General features: G+C 46.9%; 1 protein-coding gene across 1 annotated transcript in view; it reads left to right on the forward strand.

Annotated features, from left to right (window-relative positions):
- The first annotated feature begins 374 nt into the window (after positions 1-374).
- The window catches only part of PPP4R2 (protein phosphatase 4 regulatory subunit 2), a 143243-nt gene continuing 123258 nt past the window's right edge, over positions 375-20359 (forward strand). The window contains exons 1-2 of the mRNA XM_069643213.1: positions 375-625; positions 3361-3442. Of these exons, the coding sequence (XP_069499314.1) occupies positions 586-625; positions 3361-3442 (122 nt within the window). The 5' untranslated portion in view covers positions 375-585. The remainder of the gene's footprint in view (positions 626-3360; positions 3443-20359) is intronic.

Consider the following 20359-nt stretch of genomic DNA (forward strand, 5'->3'; position numbering starts at 1 on the left):
CGTGTACACCAAATTGTGTTTAATTATCGATAGAAGTGAGAACTAGCACAGCCTACAGAAGTAACCTTATATGTTAAGCCCTTTACGGCCGCAGTTATTTCGGACACACATCCTTCCAAGATGGCCGATCTATTAGGAAGGCTGCCTTCTTTCATGACGCTGGCGGACAGCGCCTGGTCAGTTCCCCCCCCACTATGAAGTACCCATTAGACGCCCACATCTGTGCCTCTTGTCCTTCCTTTGTGTTATTGACACTCTATGCATGACAGAAGCTCAGTGGTGGGCGTCGCCCCCCTGTCTAGCCATCGTGTCCTTCTTCTGTGTTTATCAGACACGGTGGTGCCAGCCGGCCGGCCGGCCGTCCGGGGCGGGCTACGTTCTTTGTGGGAGGAGTCGGCGCTCACACTGACTCGCCGTGGCCGCGCCCCCAGTCGCTGACGTCACGGCCGCCATGTTGGAGGGCTGGTTATTGTGAGCAGGCCTAGGAGGCAGCCGAGCTGAGCTTGTCCCGCTGCTTGGAGCGTCCGGTGTGACTGGAGAGCCGAGAGGGAGGCGGAGGAGGAGGCGCGCCTGCCCCCTGCAGCTATGACAATGGACCTGGACCGGCTGCAGGAGGCTCTGAAAGGTCTCAGCCCAGGGAGGGGTGGGATGGGCACTGCTTGTTTATTAGGGGAGGGGAGCTGAGGGGGGGAGCTCACTGTGGACATACCAATGTAAGGCGACGTTGGACTATTGGAGCAGCTGTAGACACTTCAGCCACAATACTAGTGTGGTGGTTGAATGATGGTGCTGTCCTTTGAGGAGCGGGGGGGCTAACACTGCATCCCTGTGTGGTGGGGAGGGTCGGCGCTGCTCAGCGGCTGTCCTGTATTGTGAGGAGGGGAGAGGTGACTTGCTGTCTTGCCTTTTGATGTTTGAGAGGCATGCCACACACTGCTGCCCTGTGTGGTGTGAGAGGCATGCCACACACTGCTGCCCTGTGTGGTGTGCGAGGCATGCCACACACTGCTGCCCTGTGTGGTGTGAGAGGCATGCCACACACTGCTGCCCTGTGTGGTGCGAGAGGCATGCCAGACACTGCTGCACTGCACACACTGCTGCACTGTGTGGTGCGAGAGGCATGCCAGACACTGCTGCCCTGTGTGGTGCGAGAGGCATGCCAGACACTGCTGCCCTGTGTGGTGCGAGAGGCATGCCAGACACCGCTGCCCTGTGTGAGAGTGAGAAGGATGCTGCCCTGTGGGGGAGGGATGACACTGCTGCCCATTGGGGTGGGGAGGGTTGACACTGCTGCACTGTGAGGTGGGGGCGGGTGAGACTCGTGCCCTGAGTGGTGTGAGAAGGATGACACTGCTGCTCTGTGCAGTGGGGGAGTGTTTGGGCGGTTTTTCTGAAGACCAACCAAGGGCTTAGCAAAACCGTTCAACTGAGACAGTACAAGACTCTACTCTTATAAGGATGTGCTACCTGAGCATATGATGGCGTAGACATAGCAGCCCAGCTTATCTTAGGAGGGCTGTAGGGAGGTACAAAGAACTTGTTGAATGGTTCAACAGAAACACTGACAACCAGAACAAAGAATGGTTTATTATGAATACAAGTTGGCCCAAGATAAATCTTGGGCATGGGGGAGGGAAGTACATGGCCATTGAATTATAAAAACTCAACTCAATGCTTTGAAGTACACATACCAAAGCATAAACCTTGTTCAGAAAACTAACATTATTTCTAGGCAAGTCTGACCTTATCAAACACATTTAGTATCGGACAACACCTATTCACTGGGATTCAAAACTATCAGTTACTTAGACCCTAGCAGTTGTGCAGTAACACTCAGTTAAGGAATCACTTAGTGAACCCGCCTGCAAGTATAATTCTCTGAATAGTCAGTGGAACACTATAACGCACCGTTATACTATGAGTAAGACCCTTCGTTGTAATCTAAAATTAGTTGTTTTCAGCTTAATGGAACACAGACTAAGGTAAGTAATAAATCTGGAACACAGACTAAGGTAAGTAAGAACTCTACACTAATTTAGGATTGCACCAGACAGACCAAGGTCAGCTACAACCACAGAACACTTTTTAAGAATGGCACACAGCTATTCTAATCGGGTAAAAACCTAGTGTTATAATATACTATTACAGTTGCTTTTCAGTTCAGTGGAAAACAGACTAAGGTAAGCAATAACCTTTTAACTTATTTTACAGTGGCCCAAGACAGATCAAGGTAAGTACAACCCATATACCTTTTTTAATGGAGCTATCAGCAACTTAAAGGTAAGTATACCCCAAAGACAGTTTTAGCATCTGTATAAAACGGACCAGGGAAATCAAAACCCAATGTTACACTTTAAGAATGACTCCATGTTACTCCAGGTAGGTAAAACCCAAGGTAGACTTAGTTTAGACAGGCTATACAGCAGGTCAGGGGAAGCAAGACCCAGTGTGCGAACTTGCACACTAATAATCTGAAAGAAATGGTAAGTGAAGCTAACAGCATTACTTTTGGGAAGAGACGCAGCCAATTCACAGGTGAGTAAAATAACCTTTCATATACCTTTCCGAATGGCACTGCACACATTCGGGGTCAGTAAGAACTTTGCAGGGGTGACCCTTCTGCCCTGTGAGGTGGGAGAGGCATCCCCCTTCCACCCTGGCCTGTGAGGTGGGAGAGGGATGACACTGCTGCTTAGTGGAGAAGGGGCGAATTCCCTGGATGTGTCACTCTATTTTTTGTTTGGAAGATCAACTGAGTTCTCGGCGTGTCACTCTGGGCATTATTGCTAAACGGCAAAACGTCTGTGGTGCTAATGGATCTGTTGTGGGGAGGGTGGTAGCCTGAGAGCATGGGATGGCGCAGACAAGGCTGAGCGGCAGCATAGTTGGGTGGAAAAATGGGCATCTTTTATCAATTTTAATTTGTTTTACACGGTCTGTTGTCAACAATGTGCTTTAGCGAGGCAGAAAAGCAAACCGCTTGCTTGGTACACAAGCATGTACCAGGCAAATCAGCCTATTCTGAGCAATTTGATTGGCTGCTCGCCCTAACTTACATGAAGTGTATATTTATATTGTTTTGCAAGTTTCAAATCATTTGGAACTTGCTGAATGGTTTGATGGTGTGGGGGCATGCGTAATGCGGAACGACGCATGATTTAGCCCCTTTTATCGTGCATTAAGCGTTACAGATCATGGTTTTTATGTTTATGTCATCTGTTAAACTTTGATGCAGTTGGAAAGCATTTACAGGCTCTTACAGGTAGTTCAATTGGTGACGAAGTGAATGATCATTGGTAAAAAGGTTTGCTTTTGTACCATATTTAAACATTCTAAATCCATATTTTTATTATCTTATAGATTTTGACAAGCGGGTGAAGAAGGAAGTGTGTCCTGTGCTGGATGAGTTCCTTTGTCATGTTGCCAAGACAGGAGAAACAATGTAAGTCTTCATGTGTTCATCACCAACTTGGTCTGGATTTGGTGATGATTACAAGGTACAACTTATTTGTATTTATTGAAAGAGTTTGTTGATTTGAATACCAGATTTATTGTAAGATGCTTAAAAGATTGTTTGATTTAATGGTGCATACGTGGTGGTGAGTGGGGAAGATTGAGGACATGCACCAGGGAGAGGGGGGCTTTGGGGGACATCTAAATTTAAAAAACTTTGAGGCCAGACACATTTACAAATTAAATACAGTAGTCCTGAAGGCAGAGTACTGGGGAGGTGGTTTGGGCGGCTAGTTTGGATAGACTTGTTGGTGGCAGGATTATCTAGGGCTTCGTCCATCAAGCGTTGAGCCTACTAATGAAGTAATGGCTTTCATGGTGAAGGTGCTGCGGGGAAGCATGCCAGTGACGTGGGGGCAAGTAGGGAAAAGGAACAGAAATTTGGGAGGAACGGACTGGTGGGTTGTGAAGACGAGTAGAGATTTTAAAATGGTGAAGTACTGTGAGATGCTTTCAGTGACTGTTATTTGAGTGGTGAATGAGATGTGGGTGATTTTTCCTAGTTTTAGGAGGTTGTCCGACTAGTGTCGGTAGCTGTGATGAATAAGTAAAGCTTGAGGTTGCTGTCAGATAACCCGAAGGTTGCAAGCTGTTGGTGATGGAAAGAAAAGACATTGGCAAATGGTGGTTGGTGCTGAAGGCATTGAGAAACATGACTTGGGGAGGCTTGTGAGGCTTGTTGGGGACAAAGTGATGGAATTTCTTGGAGTCCCATGAGATTGAGAAGGGGAACGTTCGAGATAGGAAGACATCAGTTAGTGATTCACAATGTCAAAGGCAGAAGAAAAGTCTAGAATGCGAATGGAGGAGAGTGACTGTGGTAAGAGAATTTATGACAGAGTATGGTCTTCATGGATTGTGTTCAACCACAATCTAGATTGGAGACCCCATTGCATGTAAGTATAGGTGTGTTAGGGGTCAGTAACAACAAGGCAGACAACTGCCTGTGTTTTTCTAAGAATTAAACATTTTATTAAAGACAAAAGTTTCAAATGAATAAAGGCAAAGTTAATGACTCCTAACATAAATAAATTGCCCCTAGATTAGCAACGTTTCCTTCTATAAGGGGTTCTTAACCTCTGCAGTACATTTGGTATTATTATTGGGATGCTTCTTCTGGTTTGTTGCTTTCCTCTTGACAACCACCCTTTTTACTACTGTTACTGCGGAAACACTCTTTGGTTCCACAATGTGCCCCTTCAACCAAAATCAATGTGGCATCCACTGACAGTATTATACTTAACCATGGTTCTGGTATTTCTACTTCCACTTTATAGTTCAGGATTGTTAGGCATTTTAAAGACCAGGCACTTCGACCTCTACAGGTAGGCAAGACATATACTCCAAGAAAAGGGCAGCCTGTTTGCCTCTTCTGTCTGCCTTACTGCCACTTTCGCGCCTTGAAACACTTGTAGGCGCGTTATAAATGCCATATTGTATCACCAGGATACCTCTGCTTCCAGACTGACTTTCTCTCAAGTTCAACAGTCTCAGCAATACAGATTTATTCAGTCTTTTTACAAGCACCCAGCTCCCTTCCCCAGCTTTTTTCACACCTTCTTGGTTCCAGTAGCTATCTTGAAGCTGTAGTGCCACACTTCCAACTTCAGATAACAATGTTACACTTGTATCAGAGGACAATGGACGTTTGATAACTTTATCACTTCAGTGGATAGGTTTAAACATGGTTTTCTTCACTATAGAAATGGTTTGTTTCTTGGCTTGGGTAATGCTTGTTCTCCTTAATACAACTTCTGGGCTTAAAGAATACTTGTTCTTAATGTTACAAAGTTCAATCTTCAAAGGAGAAACAGATTTAGGCACACGCGACCACTCTTTAAGGTAGGGAGATCTTTAACCTCAAGTGTCCCGTGTTTGTATTCCCACGCATTAACACACACTTCTCTCCTCCCTTCTGGCCACACATGACCTTCTTTTGACGCCGTAAGATCTTGTAACAATTGTGAAAGTCCGCATTAGTGTTTTGGGTGTAATTTAGAAAGCGTTGTCCCTTTTTATTAGTGACAGGACCACTCCGGCAACATTAAGAATTCCCAAATGGAAATGAAATGCTTTTATTTTTTTCGTACACGAGCACTATGGCTTTTACTAGGCATGAGCGTGATGCATTTCCATGATATAAAATAGCTTTCACAGCGGCAAACAGTTTATACGCGCTTCTACTCTTACGCAAGCCACTTCAGAGCTGGTAAGTTAGTCAAGGGTTTCTGAGTGAACCTGAACGGCCAGCCTCACTCACCGGCTCTGGGAACACTGCAGTTGCGGTCTGCTTCAACTTCCCGACCTTTTCTCTTCTACTGCGACTTTAGGCACACTTAGGAGCCACACAGCTGTGCAGCACGGGTGCCTCTGGTCGTGTCACGCCAACTGGGAGTCTCCTTCACTCCCCTGTCCCTCGACCTGCTTCTTGCGACCAGCCTCTGGCTTCAGCACAGTCACAGCTCTGCAATTGCAGCCATTAGGGCCACTGAAGATCTTCACTCTACAGTACCAAGGCAAGGCAGGGTTTGTGAACGCAGCACCCTCTCAGAACTTGCAGGTGAAATCTGTATTCTCCATGTCCTGGCGTCCCTAAGTGATCGCACTTCCTCATAAACTGCCAGCCATTCAGCTCCTGCTTCAACTTCTTCCCTTTCCTGCTGCAGCCTTTTAGGTGGGGCAATTGATTTCAGGTGCAGGTCATTAGTCTATTGCCTGACCTTTGCGTGAGCTGTTAGACCTAATTGTCTGTCCTCCACTTCTACATGCCTTTTCGGCCCTCTTCTTCGTCTCAGTCCCTATGGGATTCTGGGACATGAAGTTACACTTTATCAAGGATAGATTTAGTTCCCTTAGTCATTTTACCCGAAGGGCTGTAGGTTTTATTTTATCAGAGCAAGGTGTAGAGAAGGCATCATTTCCGCCATTCCTTGTAGTGTACCTTCGGTATCGATGAGGGCATTTGTTTTTAGGGACTAAAAGGAGTCTTTCTTTTAATATAATGGATTTGGGTGTTACAACCTTGGGGTTTACCATCTCGGTTTTACCAGGAGGTTGCGAGATATCAACATGACAGTAAGCCATAACCTCTTCTGGCAGCCTCTTGGGAGGAAAAATACCATATCTCATCCCACAGAATCTCCTCACTAACCTGAGCCCTGTCTCCACCCAGGTGATCCTCCCGCAGTGCACCACCCCCAGGGTTGGGATCAGGAAGCGCCTGGCCACCTGGCAGGAGATTAAAGGCAGGGTTTTAGTGAGGGATTCGCAGGATTGACTGTTTGAACATCATCCTATCAAGGATGCTGGAGTGGTATGGGGGGAAGAGACTGTACTGTAGAAAGTGGTGCATCACTTGGTTTCTTTAGACTGGGATATGACAGATTTTTTTTTTTTTTGTGTCCGGCTGGGAATATAGAAGTTTGTGTCGAGAGACAGTGGTTCGCAGAGGTGATGGTTGCACGTCCCTTAAGTATTTGTGGAGCACCGGAAGGGTTGGCAGAGCGAAGGATGGGCAGACTGTCACGTTCAGTAGCTGGATATAGGGCATGCTGCAATGGTATGAGGGTAGAGAAGAAAACCTGATTTGTGTAATGAGTGTTTGGCTTTGTTGAGAACCGTGGCCAGGAGATAATCCTTGTAGATTGCTAAGGAGGGTTGGGGGTTCTCCCTTGTGCTAGCAGCGTAAGCATTGATGCATTTTCCTCACCAGCTGCATGGCAGGGGAGAGCTGCGAGTGAAGTGTTAGGGTATTGATCACTGAACAGTACAGAGTTAAAATTCGGACAAGGCAAGTCCAATGGAGTGAGCAAGTAGATGAGGGAGAATTTGCAGAGTTGTTGACATGTTGTGGTAGGCGACCATGAGGTTGGTCTTGAATTTATGTTTGGTGATGGATGATAGATGGAGGGAGGTGATAGAATGGGGAAGGAATGGAGATGGTGAAAGGAATAGGGGAGTAGTCCATGTAGAGGGGGTCAATGAAGTAGAGACGACCTGTGGGAATGATACAAATGTGATGGAGATAGCCGTCTTGCGTGAAGGTTGGGAATGTTTTAGATTTATTTATTTTTTTGGTGAGTTTTTTTTCAGAGTGGAATCGAGTTGGATTTGTTGCATCTATTGGAATTGTTCTAATAGCAGGAAAATCAACTGAGTATTTAAAGTAAGGGGTCCAGATCAGAGAAGAGGTTGGTGGGCTTGGTGCCTGTGGGCATTAGATCGGGTGTAAAGTAAGAGGGTTGGGAATGCTGTGTGACCGCTATACCCTGAGGCGTGAGTGATAGCGGAACGGTGAGGATGTGCTGATGTATCCATGCTGATCCGGAGACTTTAACACCATTGTCTGACGAGCAGTGCGAGCGTAAATCTATGTGCAGGGCTGCCAGAGCGTTGGTGTCTGGTGGGGAATCCACGTTTCAGTGATGGCCATCAGAATTTGGGGTGATGGAATCAAAATGATTAGTAAGAATTGTGTGGCGCTGTTACCCCAGATGTATTATGCGTTCTGAGACCCAATGTGAGTTCAGGGGGGGTGTGGGAAGGACAGAGGTATAGGTTGGTATTTGCTTGTGTATATTGACATGGTGGTTCCATGTGTTACCGAAAACAGTAGCACCAAACATTTTAGCAACAAAACCTTTTTACTGAAAGTCACTGATTACATTTTTTTTGGGTTATTTTAAGGGTGGTCTCCTGCCAAGCCCCCTACTTGCTAATGCTCATAAGCCCACCCTAACAGCCCCATCTTCCCATTTACCCCACCCCCATATGTGTATTTTGAAAAACGTAAGATATTTCTTCCGGTGAAAATGTTTGTTGTAACCTTCAGTATTACCCCTTCAGTAACATCACTGCATACCCACACGGGTAGTATAGCTAAGTGGCATGTGCTTGTCTTGGAAGCAAGATGACGCCGAGCAACACAGGTTTGAATACCTTCCGAAACCTTCGGTGTTAAGCGTGTTATAAAAAGAAATTAATTATATGAAGGGACGTGGGTAGGGTATACATGGTTGCAGTGGGCGAATGGGGGGAGAGGAACAGCCTGACTGGTCCTTCGAAAGTCAGCGAGGGATGGAGAGAAGAGATGGGAGAGTTGTTGGGGGAGGTAGGATCATGGGAGTGTAAAGAACAATGATGAGACGATTGGCAGGCGGGGACATAAATCCTTAATTCTAGGAAACCTAAACGTGCACGTTTCCTAAACTGGCCTGAGACGACCGACAGTGCATATACAAGGCGTATGAGCTATATGGATTGGAGGCAGTTATCACGTAAGTGTTGGGACGTGGGACTCTCATGGTAGTCTGCATGGATACAAAACTGCATGAAAGTGGAAATGAGACAGAATGATTATCCCTAGGACAGGGGCTAGCACTCTGTGGGTCATCTGATATTTTGCACTGAGAGTTGCATGATCCCTTTACCATTTTATGACTCAGCTGGCTAGAGCTGATGGGAGTTGTAGTACAACACTTCTGTAGGGCCAAAGGATGTAAATCCCATTCTCTAGGAACCACCAGGATATAATGGCCCAATCAAAATGTGCCTTTGTTTTGAGGCCCTTGGCTCAAATGTCAGATTCTGAGTGATGTGATGCCCAGAGCTTTTCTAATGTGTGCCATGTTTAAAGACCATGACAAGCTGTGCTTTGAATTGTGCAGATGAGAGGGTGCGATATCTCTGCTAAGCCCCTGGCAGAATTGGTCTTGTTGGTCCTGTTACAAAATGGCAGAGTTCAATTTTCTTTAATGGGTGTGTACCCAAACCTGGATGGTTAGGATCTCTGCGTGCGCTGTAGAGTGGGGTCTGTCTGCTCCACACTCCTTTTGCTCCTCATGGCCGTTGCTGCATCCCTTTACTGCTTCAAGGCAGATTTCTCTGTACAGTACTTGTTCAGACTTTGAACTGTTCTGGATGCTTCGATGGCAGAGCAAGGTTATGGTTTACTATGCATCACATTCTTCCGCTTATGTCGACTGCCAGGTGCATTTTCAGCACTTGGACATCTGCACATTAGTCTTTGAATACACTTGCTTTTAACCTTTTCTAAGCCTTTAAACTTAAAGGGTGAATGGTCTAGAAGATCGATGTGAATTATAATGGCTTCAGTATTTTGTAGTCTCTGTGGGTGATGGATCATGTAGGTATATGTAGTTGATCTAGTGGATGGGAGACATTGTGAGTGTTAACGCTGCTTTAGTTTTATGCGCTTGGTTGGGAAAAGGCATGTGTTTTTATGGAACCGCTGCTATCTGGGATTTGAGTGACAAGGCGCCCAAACTTTAGACCAGTAGAGGGCAAGAGCCAAGTAGGAAGCCAAATATGTGATTGCTGATTAGTCTCTGGATATCCCACCAATAGGATTAGCTTATTCAGTCATCCAGCATTGATCCCAGTTGTTCAGAGTGAAATGTGCTTGCTTTAACATGGAGGAGATTACAATTTAATTGTAATCCATGCTTTTTCCAATACTTTCATTAAAGGTTGGATGAAAATACTAGAGTGCTGACTCCGGCAGCCTCCCATGCCTGTTTACTAGGTGCAGAACAGAAATGGTGGCCGGCTGAGGAGGCAGTAAAAGATTCAATACACCCATTGACTGAACATGGCCCACTTTTTCAGTATGCCATGATCTATTGTGCCGAATGCTTCTAACAAATCTACAAGGAACATGGCACCTGACAAGAATTCACCATGTTGCTGAGTTTGTCCGGCTTGGGCATTGTCACCAATTCTGTACTGCCAAGTGGTGTGAAAGCTAGCAGTTAAGAATGTTGTTAATAACCTAGTTAAGTTGGGCAATGACCACTCTTTCCAATCTTGAATATAGGTGATCTTGAACCTGGATTGCCTTGCATGTTAGCTGTTCAATGGTCGAATGAGCATTGAAGCGACACGTTTACACTCCTGCTTGAGACGCAGGCCCTCTAACCCAGTGTGAGATGTACTCTTGTAATAAGGCTTCCTGACCACTGTAATCGGGAAGTTGTAGCTTCTTTGTTGGGAAAGGTTTCTCTTTTTAGCAACTTTTCCTCCAAACTCCTGACTTTTCCCAGTACCCCACTGCGCTTTTCCTCATTGTTATTGGGAAACTGACTAGTCATTAAGGCTGTCAAACTGTTTCCCTTTTCTTGTTGCACGTTATCAATTTCTTTGGGTATCGTTTTGTCATTGCACAATGCATCTTACAATGCAGTGTAATGGGGTTTCTTTTGTATGACCATAGACTACACTAGGGGTATTTGGTTACTTTTGGATGTGTCTAAAGATAAGCGGGTGGCAGCAGTTGCATTTTGACTATTTTTACACTACTGCTTGTTGGCCTTGCCACATTTACCATGTCTGGTTGCTAACTGTGGCTAGTGTCCTAAGATGGCAGTGCCATCTTGTCCTGTGGCCTTCTTCCTGCCAGGTCCGGAAATTAGTTTTAAGGTTATGCACTTGTCCTGGAAAGCTTTTGTTTTCGCGGGCTAGAGCAGGGCCGGGTGGGTGGGTGGGTGTGTGTGTGTGTGTGCCCAGGAGGTGGGCTGGGACTGTCTGGTTCCAATCCACATACTGGTTCCGAAGTCTGGTGTGCATGCTTGCATGAGACCCACAGGGATCACTGATGGGACCACTGCTGGTATGCATGAGTGGGGCAGATCTTATCAGAAACAGGTGTGCCACAGCCATGTACCAGAGATCCTGGAAGAAGCCAAGTATCCTGCATTGGGCCCCATGTCTTTACAACACCACAAATAACGACATGCAATTTTAGCAACACCTAAATAACTCCTTCTTTTGTTTTTATTTGGGGGGCTCCTGCCCCTCACCCCCACCCCCACATAATTTTGTAAAAAATATCGCCATTTTTTAGTTATTCGGGTGTCACTGAAAATGTTTGTCGTTATTACTGTATACCTCTGCATTTCTGAAGACTAGTGAGGAGACCTTGGACCCTCCTGAAGGTCTGGTGACCAACCTCTGCTGCAGTCCTGCAAGAGCCCTGCCTTGAAAGCGATTGTCAGAAGTCTTTCAGTGGAGCTTTGACAACTGGAGCGGTGGCACCAACCAATCTCGACATGTAGTCCAGTGAAGGAGTGCCCCAGGACCACCCGATGGCTGACTAGCTCAAATGTTGGGCTACCGTGCTGTAGATGTTTCTGATCCACGTTTGGCCCGGATCCTTGTGTACCACCAGCTTATCCTACAAGAGCTGTCGCTGCATAATTTCGGGATTCCAGCCTCCAAGGGCCCCGCGATTATGAGGCCGACTCTGAACGCGATGACTGTGTACCCTCTTGTTGCTCTGCAACAGTTATAATCGCCAGAAACTGATTTCCTGCATCCGGTCATGTGCTGAGAGGTTGTCTACACTCGAGCGAGCTGCATTCGTCATCTGTGGCTGACAGTGGATTCACTCGAACCCCCAACTCCTGGGCACCAAGGTCTTTAAGAAACTGTTGCGAACGCGACCTCTGACAACCCTCTGAAGACCTGCCAAGTCCAAAAAGAAACTGTAGTACGGGGTGAGTTACAGTTGTACTTGCCTGAACCCGTATCTCCCCCTGCACCCCCCCTTAAAAAGATTTCCTAACTTTTTAAAAACGTTTACAATAGTTTAGCTTTGCCATTGCTTGGTCACACAAGACCTCTGAAAACTGGGGACAGTTTTATTCATTAGAAGAGACACTTACCCGACTTCTGGAACTGGTTTCCCGTTCGCAAGACCCACATAACTTTTTTCCTGCCTTACAAAACTACTTGGAACTTTGAATTTGTAAATAAATAGTGTTTTAACTACTTGTCTAATTGTAATCCTTGATTACTTGCCTTGTGGACTCATTGAGGACCCTTGACCAGGCTCCCCTCTTCCTGAGACGTGGCCTTGACCACTCTCAATGCTACCTTGATATTTTTGGCTACAGCTCTCATAGTTGTCCTTTATTCACTGTCTAGGTTGGCCTCCTATACATCTTTCCGCCAGGGTATAGCAATCCAGTCCTAACACTTTTACACTAGTCTAAGAACTAAAGTCTGTGCCTAAACTATAGTAGTAAACAACCAGTTACTTGGGGAAAGGCTCTCATAGTTGGTACTAAATCTGGTCTTTTTAATCCTCTCCTCGGTTATTCTGCCACTTCTTCCCTGTTGGGTATGCGTGGACATATGTTAGTGCGCGATACAAATATCCTTTAACATTTTCACCCCCAGAGTAGTCCCCTGACAGCACTGGAAAAAAAAGGGAAGGGGGGGTGAGTTAGTGGGAGTAAGCTGGAAAAGTGCAAGAGCAGTGATGTGCTGTTTGCGCACTCAGCTCGGTGGGTCCATTGGCTGGGCTTGGGATGTTTTACGGTCGGTAGTCGTGTGGTGTTGTGCAAGTCTGTGTTTTTGTTGTTGCAATGTAGTGTTTGTCCGGATTGTTGTGTTGTAGGCTTGTGTTTGTGTTTGGTTAGCGTTTGAGAGGCGTATCCAGAGGGGTGAAATATTAACGGATTGGTTAGTTGGCATTGCTGTCCAGCTATGCAGGCTATCGCTCCCAGCCCCTTCGAAACGTGCCACATGCCCACGCTTGGAATTACGTCAAGTGGCGGCACCTGCCTTCATTCACAACTCCGTACGGTCAGTGCCCATGCCAATGTCCACAACTTAGGTCAAGTGTGGTGAGTGCTAAATTTCATACATCTCTGTTGGTCTAACACATAGTTTAAGTGTTCTGTGGTTCTCTGCTGTGTTCATTATTTATTTTTTGCTGTTTCCTTGGTTGTCGAATGCCCCCTTTCAGCTACCCAGGTGACTGCTTGAGGTTTCAATTTCTCTACTGGTTCCTTCCGTATCTAATCTCAGTTCGCCCTTCTACCTTAGACCTCTGGTTATATGGTGATGCATATTGTTGGCTAGGTATGCCAGTAGTATGGGGGATACTACGAGCTGTGTCTCAGCACCCAAGGCCAAACGACCCTTCCCCAGTATACAAACGGAGGATTCAGCCAAGGGCAAGTTGGAACTGTCGTTTATTCCACAAACCGACAGTAATCATACAGGACATTTAAAATTCCCAGAATCGCTGCTCCCGAGCCCGTGTCTTGGTATTTTGTTGCACTCTTGTGTCGCAACAGGGGCCATTCTCCAAAAAACCTTCGTGTCCTTCAGGTTGGATGATTGGAGTTGAATCCATTATGGATAGCACCTATAGATCTTGGTAGATTGGCCCTGACATGTCAGGTGGCTGGCCTGGCCCTTCCCCATCTATTACATTGTTGCAGGGTCACTGGATTACCATTGACCCTTTTCGTCTGCCATACACCTGGATTTCTGTTGCTTGATTGGCTGGAGCTGATCTCTCCAGGCCTGAGACCAAGCTCTGTTCTCCGGGCTCTGTGCACCTTCCCAGGGTGATTAGAATGACTGTGTTCCCAATGTAACTGTTGGTACCACTTTTGCCTGTGAGAGTGCCCTCAGCGTTAACGATTCCATGTTTCACTTCATGTCCGTGTTACTGAGAACTGTTTGTCTTCCCACGCTGGTGAATGACCATTGTCTAGCTCGGCTGCATCACAGAGCTCTTCTGGTCTGCATTTTGAGGATTTATTCTGTTTTTCTGCAGATGACCCCATGTCATTTTAGGTTTGTAATGTGCTATTTGTGTCTGACCATGTCTGCAAGCCCCGGCCTGCTGTTCGTGCAGCCTGGTTCTTTCTCTCGCCCTGTGGCTTGTGGCCTCATGTAATCCTCATCCTCTGGCCTCCTAAAAAATCATCGGCAGGTGAGTGCTTGCAGCCCCCGACCTCCATTTTGCCCTGCAGACCCCCCCCTTCCCACCGCATCCCTCCCCGAGCGTGTCCCTGCTCCCTCCCGCCTCCCAACCCGCCCACCACCCGTGATTGGTTACTGGGCTTCCAGGCCACAGGGCCTAGCGACCCGCGCTGCAGGCGCCCACTGCCTCCTAAAAAATCATCGGCAGGTGAGTGCTTGCAGCCCCCGACCTCCATTTTGCCCTGCAGACCCCCCCTTCCTCCCGCATCCCTCCCCGAGCGTGTCCCTGCTCCCTCCCAACCCGCCCACCGCCCGTGATTGGTTACTGGGCTTCCGGGCCCAGGGTCTAGCGACCCGCGCTGCAGGCGCCCACTGCCTTTCACCAACCAAAGCCCGCCTCTCCTCCTCTCCCAGCACCGTTCTCATTGGTCCCTCCAGCCTTTATCACCGGTCCCCCCAGGGCAGCCCTCTGCCCGGCAGCCCCCAGCGGCTAAGGGCCCCAAGGCCAAGGGCGACTCCAACAGAGGCAACTCCAGGAAGTGTCTGCAGGGGAAGCCACCCCAGTGGCCAGCCGTCAACCAGCGACTACAAGGACCAGTAAGGTAGGAGGGCCAGGGTTGGGAGAGGTACAGCTTTACACCAGATACCTAACCTCGTTGCCCCAAACTGCATTTGATAGAAGGGCCACCGCACCCAAATTGCATTGTCTGTTCTCCAAACTGCATTGATAGAAGGGCCGCCGTGCCCAAATTGCATTGTCTGTTCTCCAAACTGCACTGATAGGCCACTCCCACACTATACAGGTGTCTCAAACCTAGCAGGGCCGCCGCGCCCAAATTGCATTGTCTGTTCTCCAAACTGCATTGATAGGCCTCTCTCCCACTATACAGGTGTCTCTCAAACGTAGCAGATAGAAGGCCGCCTTGCCCAAATTGCATTGTCTGTTCTCCAAACTGCACTGATGGGCCACCCCCACACTATACAGGTGTCTCAAACCTAGCAGGGCCGCCGTGCCCAAATTGCATTGTCTGTTCTCCAAACTGCACTGATAGGCTTTTCTCCCACTATACAGGTGTCTCAAACTTAGCAGGGCCACCGTGCCCAAATTACATTGATGGGCCTCTCTCCCTCTATACAGTTGTCTCAAACCTAGTAGGGCCGCTGTGCCCAAACTGCATTGTCTGTTGTCCAGACTGCTTTCACAGGCCTCTCTCCCACTATACAGGTGTCTCAAACCTAGCAGGCCCGCCATGCCCAAATTTGCATTGTCGCTAAGGGAGACGGAGACTAAAGAGAGCCACTGTTAGAACCCAACTATATAACTATACAACCCTTAACTCCACCCTTACACCCGGACCAAGACAACAACTAGACTAAAACAACTCGGAATCGTACAATGCCGCACAAACGACCCACCCAGAGGGAAAGAAGAAAGAACAAACACCCCGAAACTTCAACTAAGAACCGCAAAAACAGAACACGCCCCCACAGACAGGTTCAAAGATCGGACCAACACTGAAAGAAGAGACAAATCCCTTTACCTAACTCCATACCTGACTGAGAACTACTCACCAGATCGAACCAACGCGACGCCAAAACCAACTACACTGAACAACCTACCAACATCACGAAGAAGGACAAACCCCACCAGATACAAGCACACAACTGAAGCAATAACACCATACATCACCAAAGCAAGAAGAACCCCAACCCACAACCATGTCCCTTGGAAGACGAACCAGATGAAAACAAAAACCCTAGGCTAAACCTAGAAGTACTACTCGAACGCCGACAACCTGAAACCTGCTTCTGAACAAGATCAGAAAACGACACTAACAAAAAAAGGCAAACCAAGCTACACCTCTAAACTCCACTGCAATCTAATAAATGCAAGATCCATGTCAAAACACTCTAGAGATCTTCGACCTACTCGACGGCAACGGCACCGACATCCTCTTCATCACAGAAACTTGGCTGGACGACAACTACAAAATCACACTCCAAAGCTGCCTTCCAGCAAACTTTAAATGCCTTCAAATAAACAGGAAAAACAAAAAAGGAGTAGGCATCGCAATAGCATTTAAAGAGCAGCTGAAAATAAGAACAGACGAACCACTCAACATCCCCAACTGCGAGTCCATGGTCATACACCTAACAACTAGCCCAAAAACCAACATCACATTCATCCTGGTGTACAGACCCCCAACCTATGATGCATCCTTCGTCGACAACTTCATAGAAGCCATAACCAACATAGCCATCAACCACGAACACCTAATCATACTGGGGGATTTCAACATCTGGTTCGAAGACAGTCATGCCAACTCCCAAAACTCACTGATTGAACAACTCGCCACCATGAAACTACGACAACTAATAAAAGGGGCAACTCACTCGGCAGGACACACCTTGGATGCAATATTCGCAGAGGAAAAACTCATCACCATGGCACCGCCGATACAAATACAAATACTGTGGAGTGACCATCTCATCATCCCATTCGTAATCACTCTTCCTACTCAAGTCTACATCCAACCTCCCAAACTCACAGCCACCACAAAAAGAAACTGGAAAGACGTCAAAAAAGGCAACCTATTTGAACAACTGGAGTTAACCAAGCCCTCAACAACAGAACTAGACCTAGCTGACCTAGACGGGAAAGCGGAGATACTACACAAATGGATTGCAGATACAATCGACAAGATGGCCCCAGAAAAACCATTCACACCATCAAAAAAAAGAGCAATGGCAAAATGGTTTACCCCACTACTAAGCACCATGAAAAAAGAAAACAAAAAGATGGAAACGGAATGGAGGAAAGATTACAATCCAGACAAAAAAACAATGTTCCAGAAGCACATTCGCGCATACAAGAAGGTAATTCAAAAGGCAAAGAGAAAGCATTATGATGACAATCACAAATGCCACCAACACACAAAAAGAAATGTTCCGTATCATTAAAGAAATGAGAAACCCACCAGGCTGTGACAACACCCCAACCCCCTCAGAGAAACTATGCAACAACCTTGCAGACCACTTCAAAAAGAAAATCAATGACATCCGACAAACCATCCAACAGAGACCAACCAGCAGCGACTTACAACCAAACAAACCTAAATCAGAACCGCAGCACAAACTCAATAACTACCCTCAAATATCAGCAGAGGCATTCGCAATGCTGATAAAACACAGCAAGAAAGCGGGCTCACCGATGGATCCCTGCCCCCCGGACATCTACAAATCAATCCTCAGACAAGGAACACCAGCAGAATACTTCAGAAACCTTCTAAATCTATCTCTGGCAACAGGAACAGTACCAAGGATCTTCAAATCGGCTTACATCAAACCACTTCTGAAAAACACAAGCGGGGACGTAGACGACCTCCAACTACAGACCAATCTCCAACATCCCCTACCCAGCCAAACTCCTCGAAACATACGTATACAAACTAACCCAAGAATATGTTGAAGAACACCACCTGCTAGACCAAGCTCAAGTCGGCTTCAGACCCACAAGAGGTACAGAAACAGCACTACTATCCATCTGGGATGACCTAAAAACAAAGCAGACTCCAACACAACATCTGCCCTTATCCTGCTCGACCTCTCTGCAGCCTTCAACAGTTAGTCATGACACCCTAACCAAAAGACTAAAAGACATAGGCATAACGGATACAGCGCTACGCTGGACTAAATCATTCCTAGCAGACGGAACTGAAACCGTCTGGATCAAACCCTTCAAATCCACCCCACGAGTCAACGGCTGTGGAGTACCACAAGGATCCTCACTATCTCCACTGTACTTCAACATCTACCAAACCCCAGTAATCAGAATCTTCAAGAAACACAACATCAAATGCTACAACTATGCAGACGACACTCAAATCATCTACAAGATCGAAGACACCCAAGCCGATCATTCAAACTTAACCGACTGTCTAAAAGAAGTCTTCAACTGGATGAATGCCAACAACCTGAAAATCAACCCAGGAAAAACCGAAATCATGATCATATCCAAAGACCAGGAGAAGGAAACCGCCATCCCGTGGCCAACGGAAATGGGATCTACACCATCACCATCTAAGGTAGTAAAAAATCTGGGAGTCCTGATGGACAACACCCTAACCTTAGAACCGCAAATAAACGCAACAGTCAAGAAATGCTGCTTCCTCCTCCACACGGCAAGAAAAATACTACCTTTCCTCTCCTTCACACACAAAACACTCACCATCGCCGGCCTCCTCATGTCAAGTATCGACTATGCAAACAGCCTCTACCTCGGTATACCGTAATACCTACTGAAGAAGCTACAACGGATCCAAAACACTGCAGCCAGACTACTCCTCAAACTATCCAGAAGAGACCACATCACCCTGGCCCTAAAAACACTACACTGGCTCCCAGTAAAACAGCGTATCATCTTCAAAACAATGTGCATAACGCATAGGGAAATCAGCGGACAAGGAGCAGAATTCCTACAAAAAAAATAACAATCTACAACCAACGAAATCCGACGAACAAAAACCTTACATCAAGAAGAAACTCGGAGGCACCGCTTTCTACCACTTAGCCGCGAAAACCTGGAACAACATCCCAAAAGTAATAAGGAACACCAAAGACCACCTTAAATTCAAAAAATTACTAAAAACCTGCCTCTTCAACACCGGAGACTAAAACCGAAACAATAAGACAAACGACTCATCAAAAAAGGACATTGACAAACCCCTAGAACCGACAGAAGTACCCTGGGCACCAGTAGGGCTGACGCTGGACACAGGGGTCCACCCGCGAGACCCAGAGAAACGGATACAACTACTCCAGCCAACCCTTACCATCCCCCACCGCCCGTACAGCCACAACTAGGTTCCACGAGGCTGTGGAACGGACAAGATACCACCAATCGCCACACAACCGGGTGTATGGACACTAACAGCGGCGCTAGTCATGTGGAGGGCGTGAGGAGCATGCAAGGTTATTAAGGGAGCGGGCGGAGGGGACAGCTAGATCCTCAAACGGCCTCGAATGGAAAAACGGGCACGTACCTCCTGAGGCTCAGGGTGTACAAGCATCCCGTCGGGTAAGATTACACAAGCCCAACCGGTTCAGTCTAGGATAGAGATGACTAACGAATACCATTAACAATTTCCTTCTCTGCATACACCTCTCAAACTCCAAACCAAACACGACCACAAACCTCTAGCGCAGCAAACCGCACGAACTTCACTACACTGCAACAACAAAACAAAAAAACACAGACTCGCACATCAGCACACGACGACTACCGGCCGCATACACCCCAGGCGCAGCCGACGGAACCACCGGGCTGAGGCTGCCAACAGCACATCACTGCAATCTTGCACTTTTCCAGCCTACACCCACTAACCCACCCCCCCCCCCCCCTCTTTCAGAGCCGCCAGGGGACCACTCCGGTGGTGATAGTGCGCGGTACAAATGACCTTTAACATTAACATCCTCGTACTATGATTTCTACATATCTTTACCGTGCTATGTTTCCCATAGATTAGTCGTATTTGGTCCTTCCAGGCTCCTTACATGATCCTGTAGTTCCATAGGGTTAGTTGCAATAAGCATATGTAAGCTTGCTCTGCATTTCTTCGTTTTCCTTGCATTTAGCATTTTCTACACTTGACTAATGAGAATTTCTAAAGGCCTTTGACAGTATGTATATAAGCATGTTCTTCGTGTGTGCACGTGTATGTTCGTGTAACTTTGTGCATGGCTGCGGTGTACTTCGTGACTAACATGGCTATGACCTGGTGTCACTAATGACGTCTGTACACTGGTTTCTTGGCATTAGTCATTTCATCCATCGAGGCATTTGGGTCCATGAAGGTGGTCAGTCATAATATTGAGAAGAAAAAGTCGAATTACAATAAATTTGTAAACTTAATGTCGGGGGGGGAAAAAATCGAATTCTTTTTGTTTATTTATATATTTTTTTGGGGTTCCGCATGTAAAAAAAAAGTTTTTAAAAAAAGGGGGGTGGGGGGGTTTGGGGGATGTGATGCTGGAAATGCATTGGAGGGACAGCGCCTCCGTATCCTTGTCCTTTACTGCCTTTTTATCGTGTGATGTCGTGTTTTCC

The sequence above is a fragment of the Ambystoma mexicanum genome, chromosome 2p (assembly GCF_040938575.1).
Source record: "Ambystoma mexicanum isolate Mex_15411 chromosome 2p, UKY_AmexF1_1, whole genome shotgun sequence".
NCBI lineage: Eukaryota > Metazoa > Chordata > Amphibia > Caudata > Ambystomatidae > Ambystoma > Ambystoma mexicanum.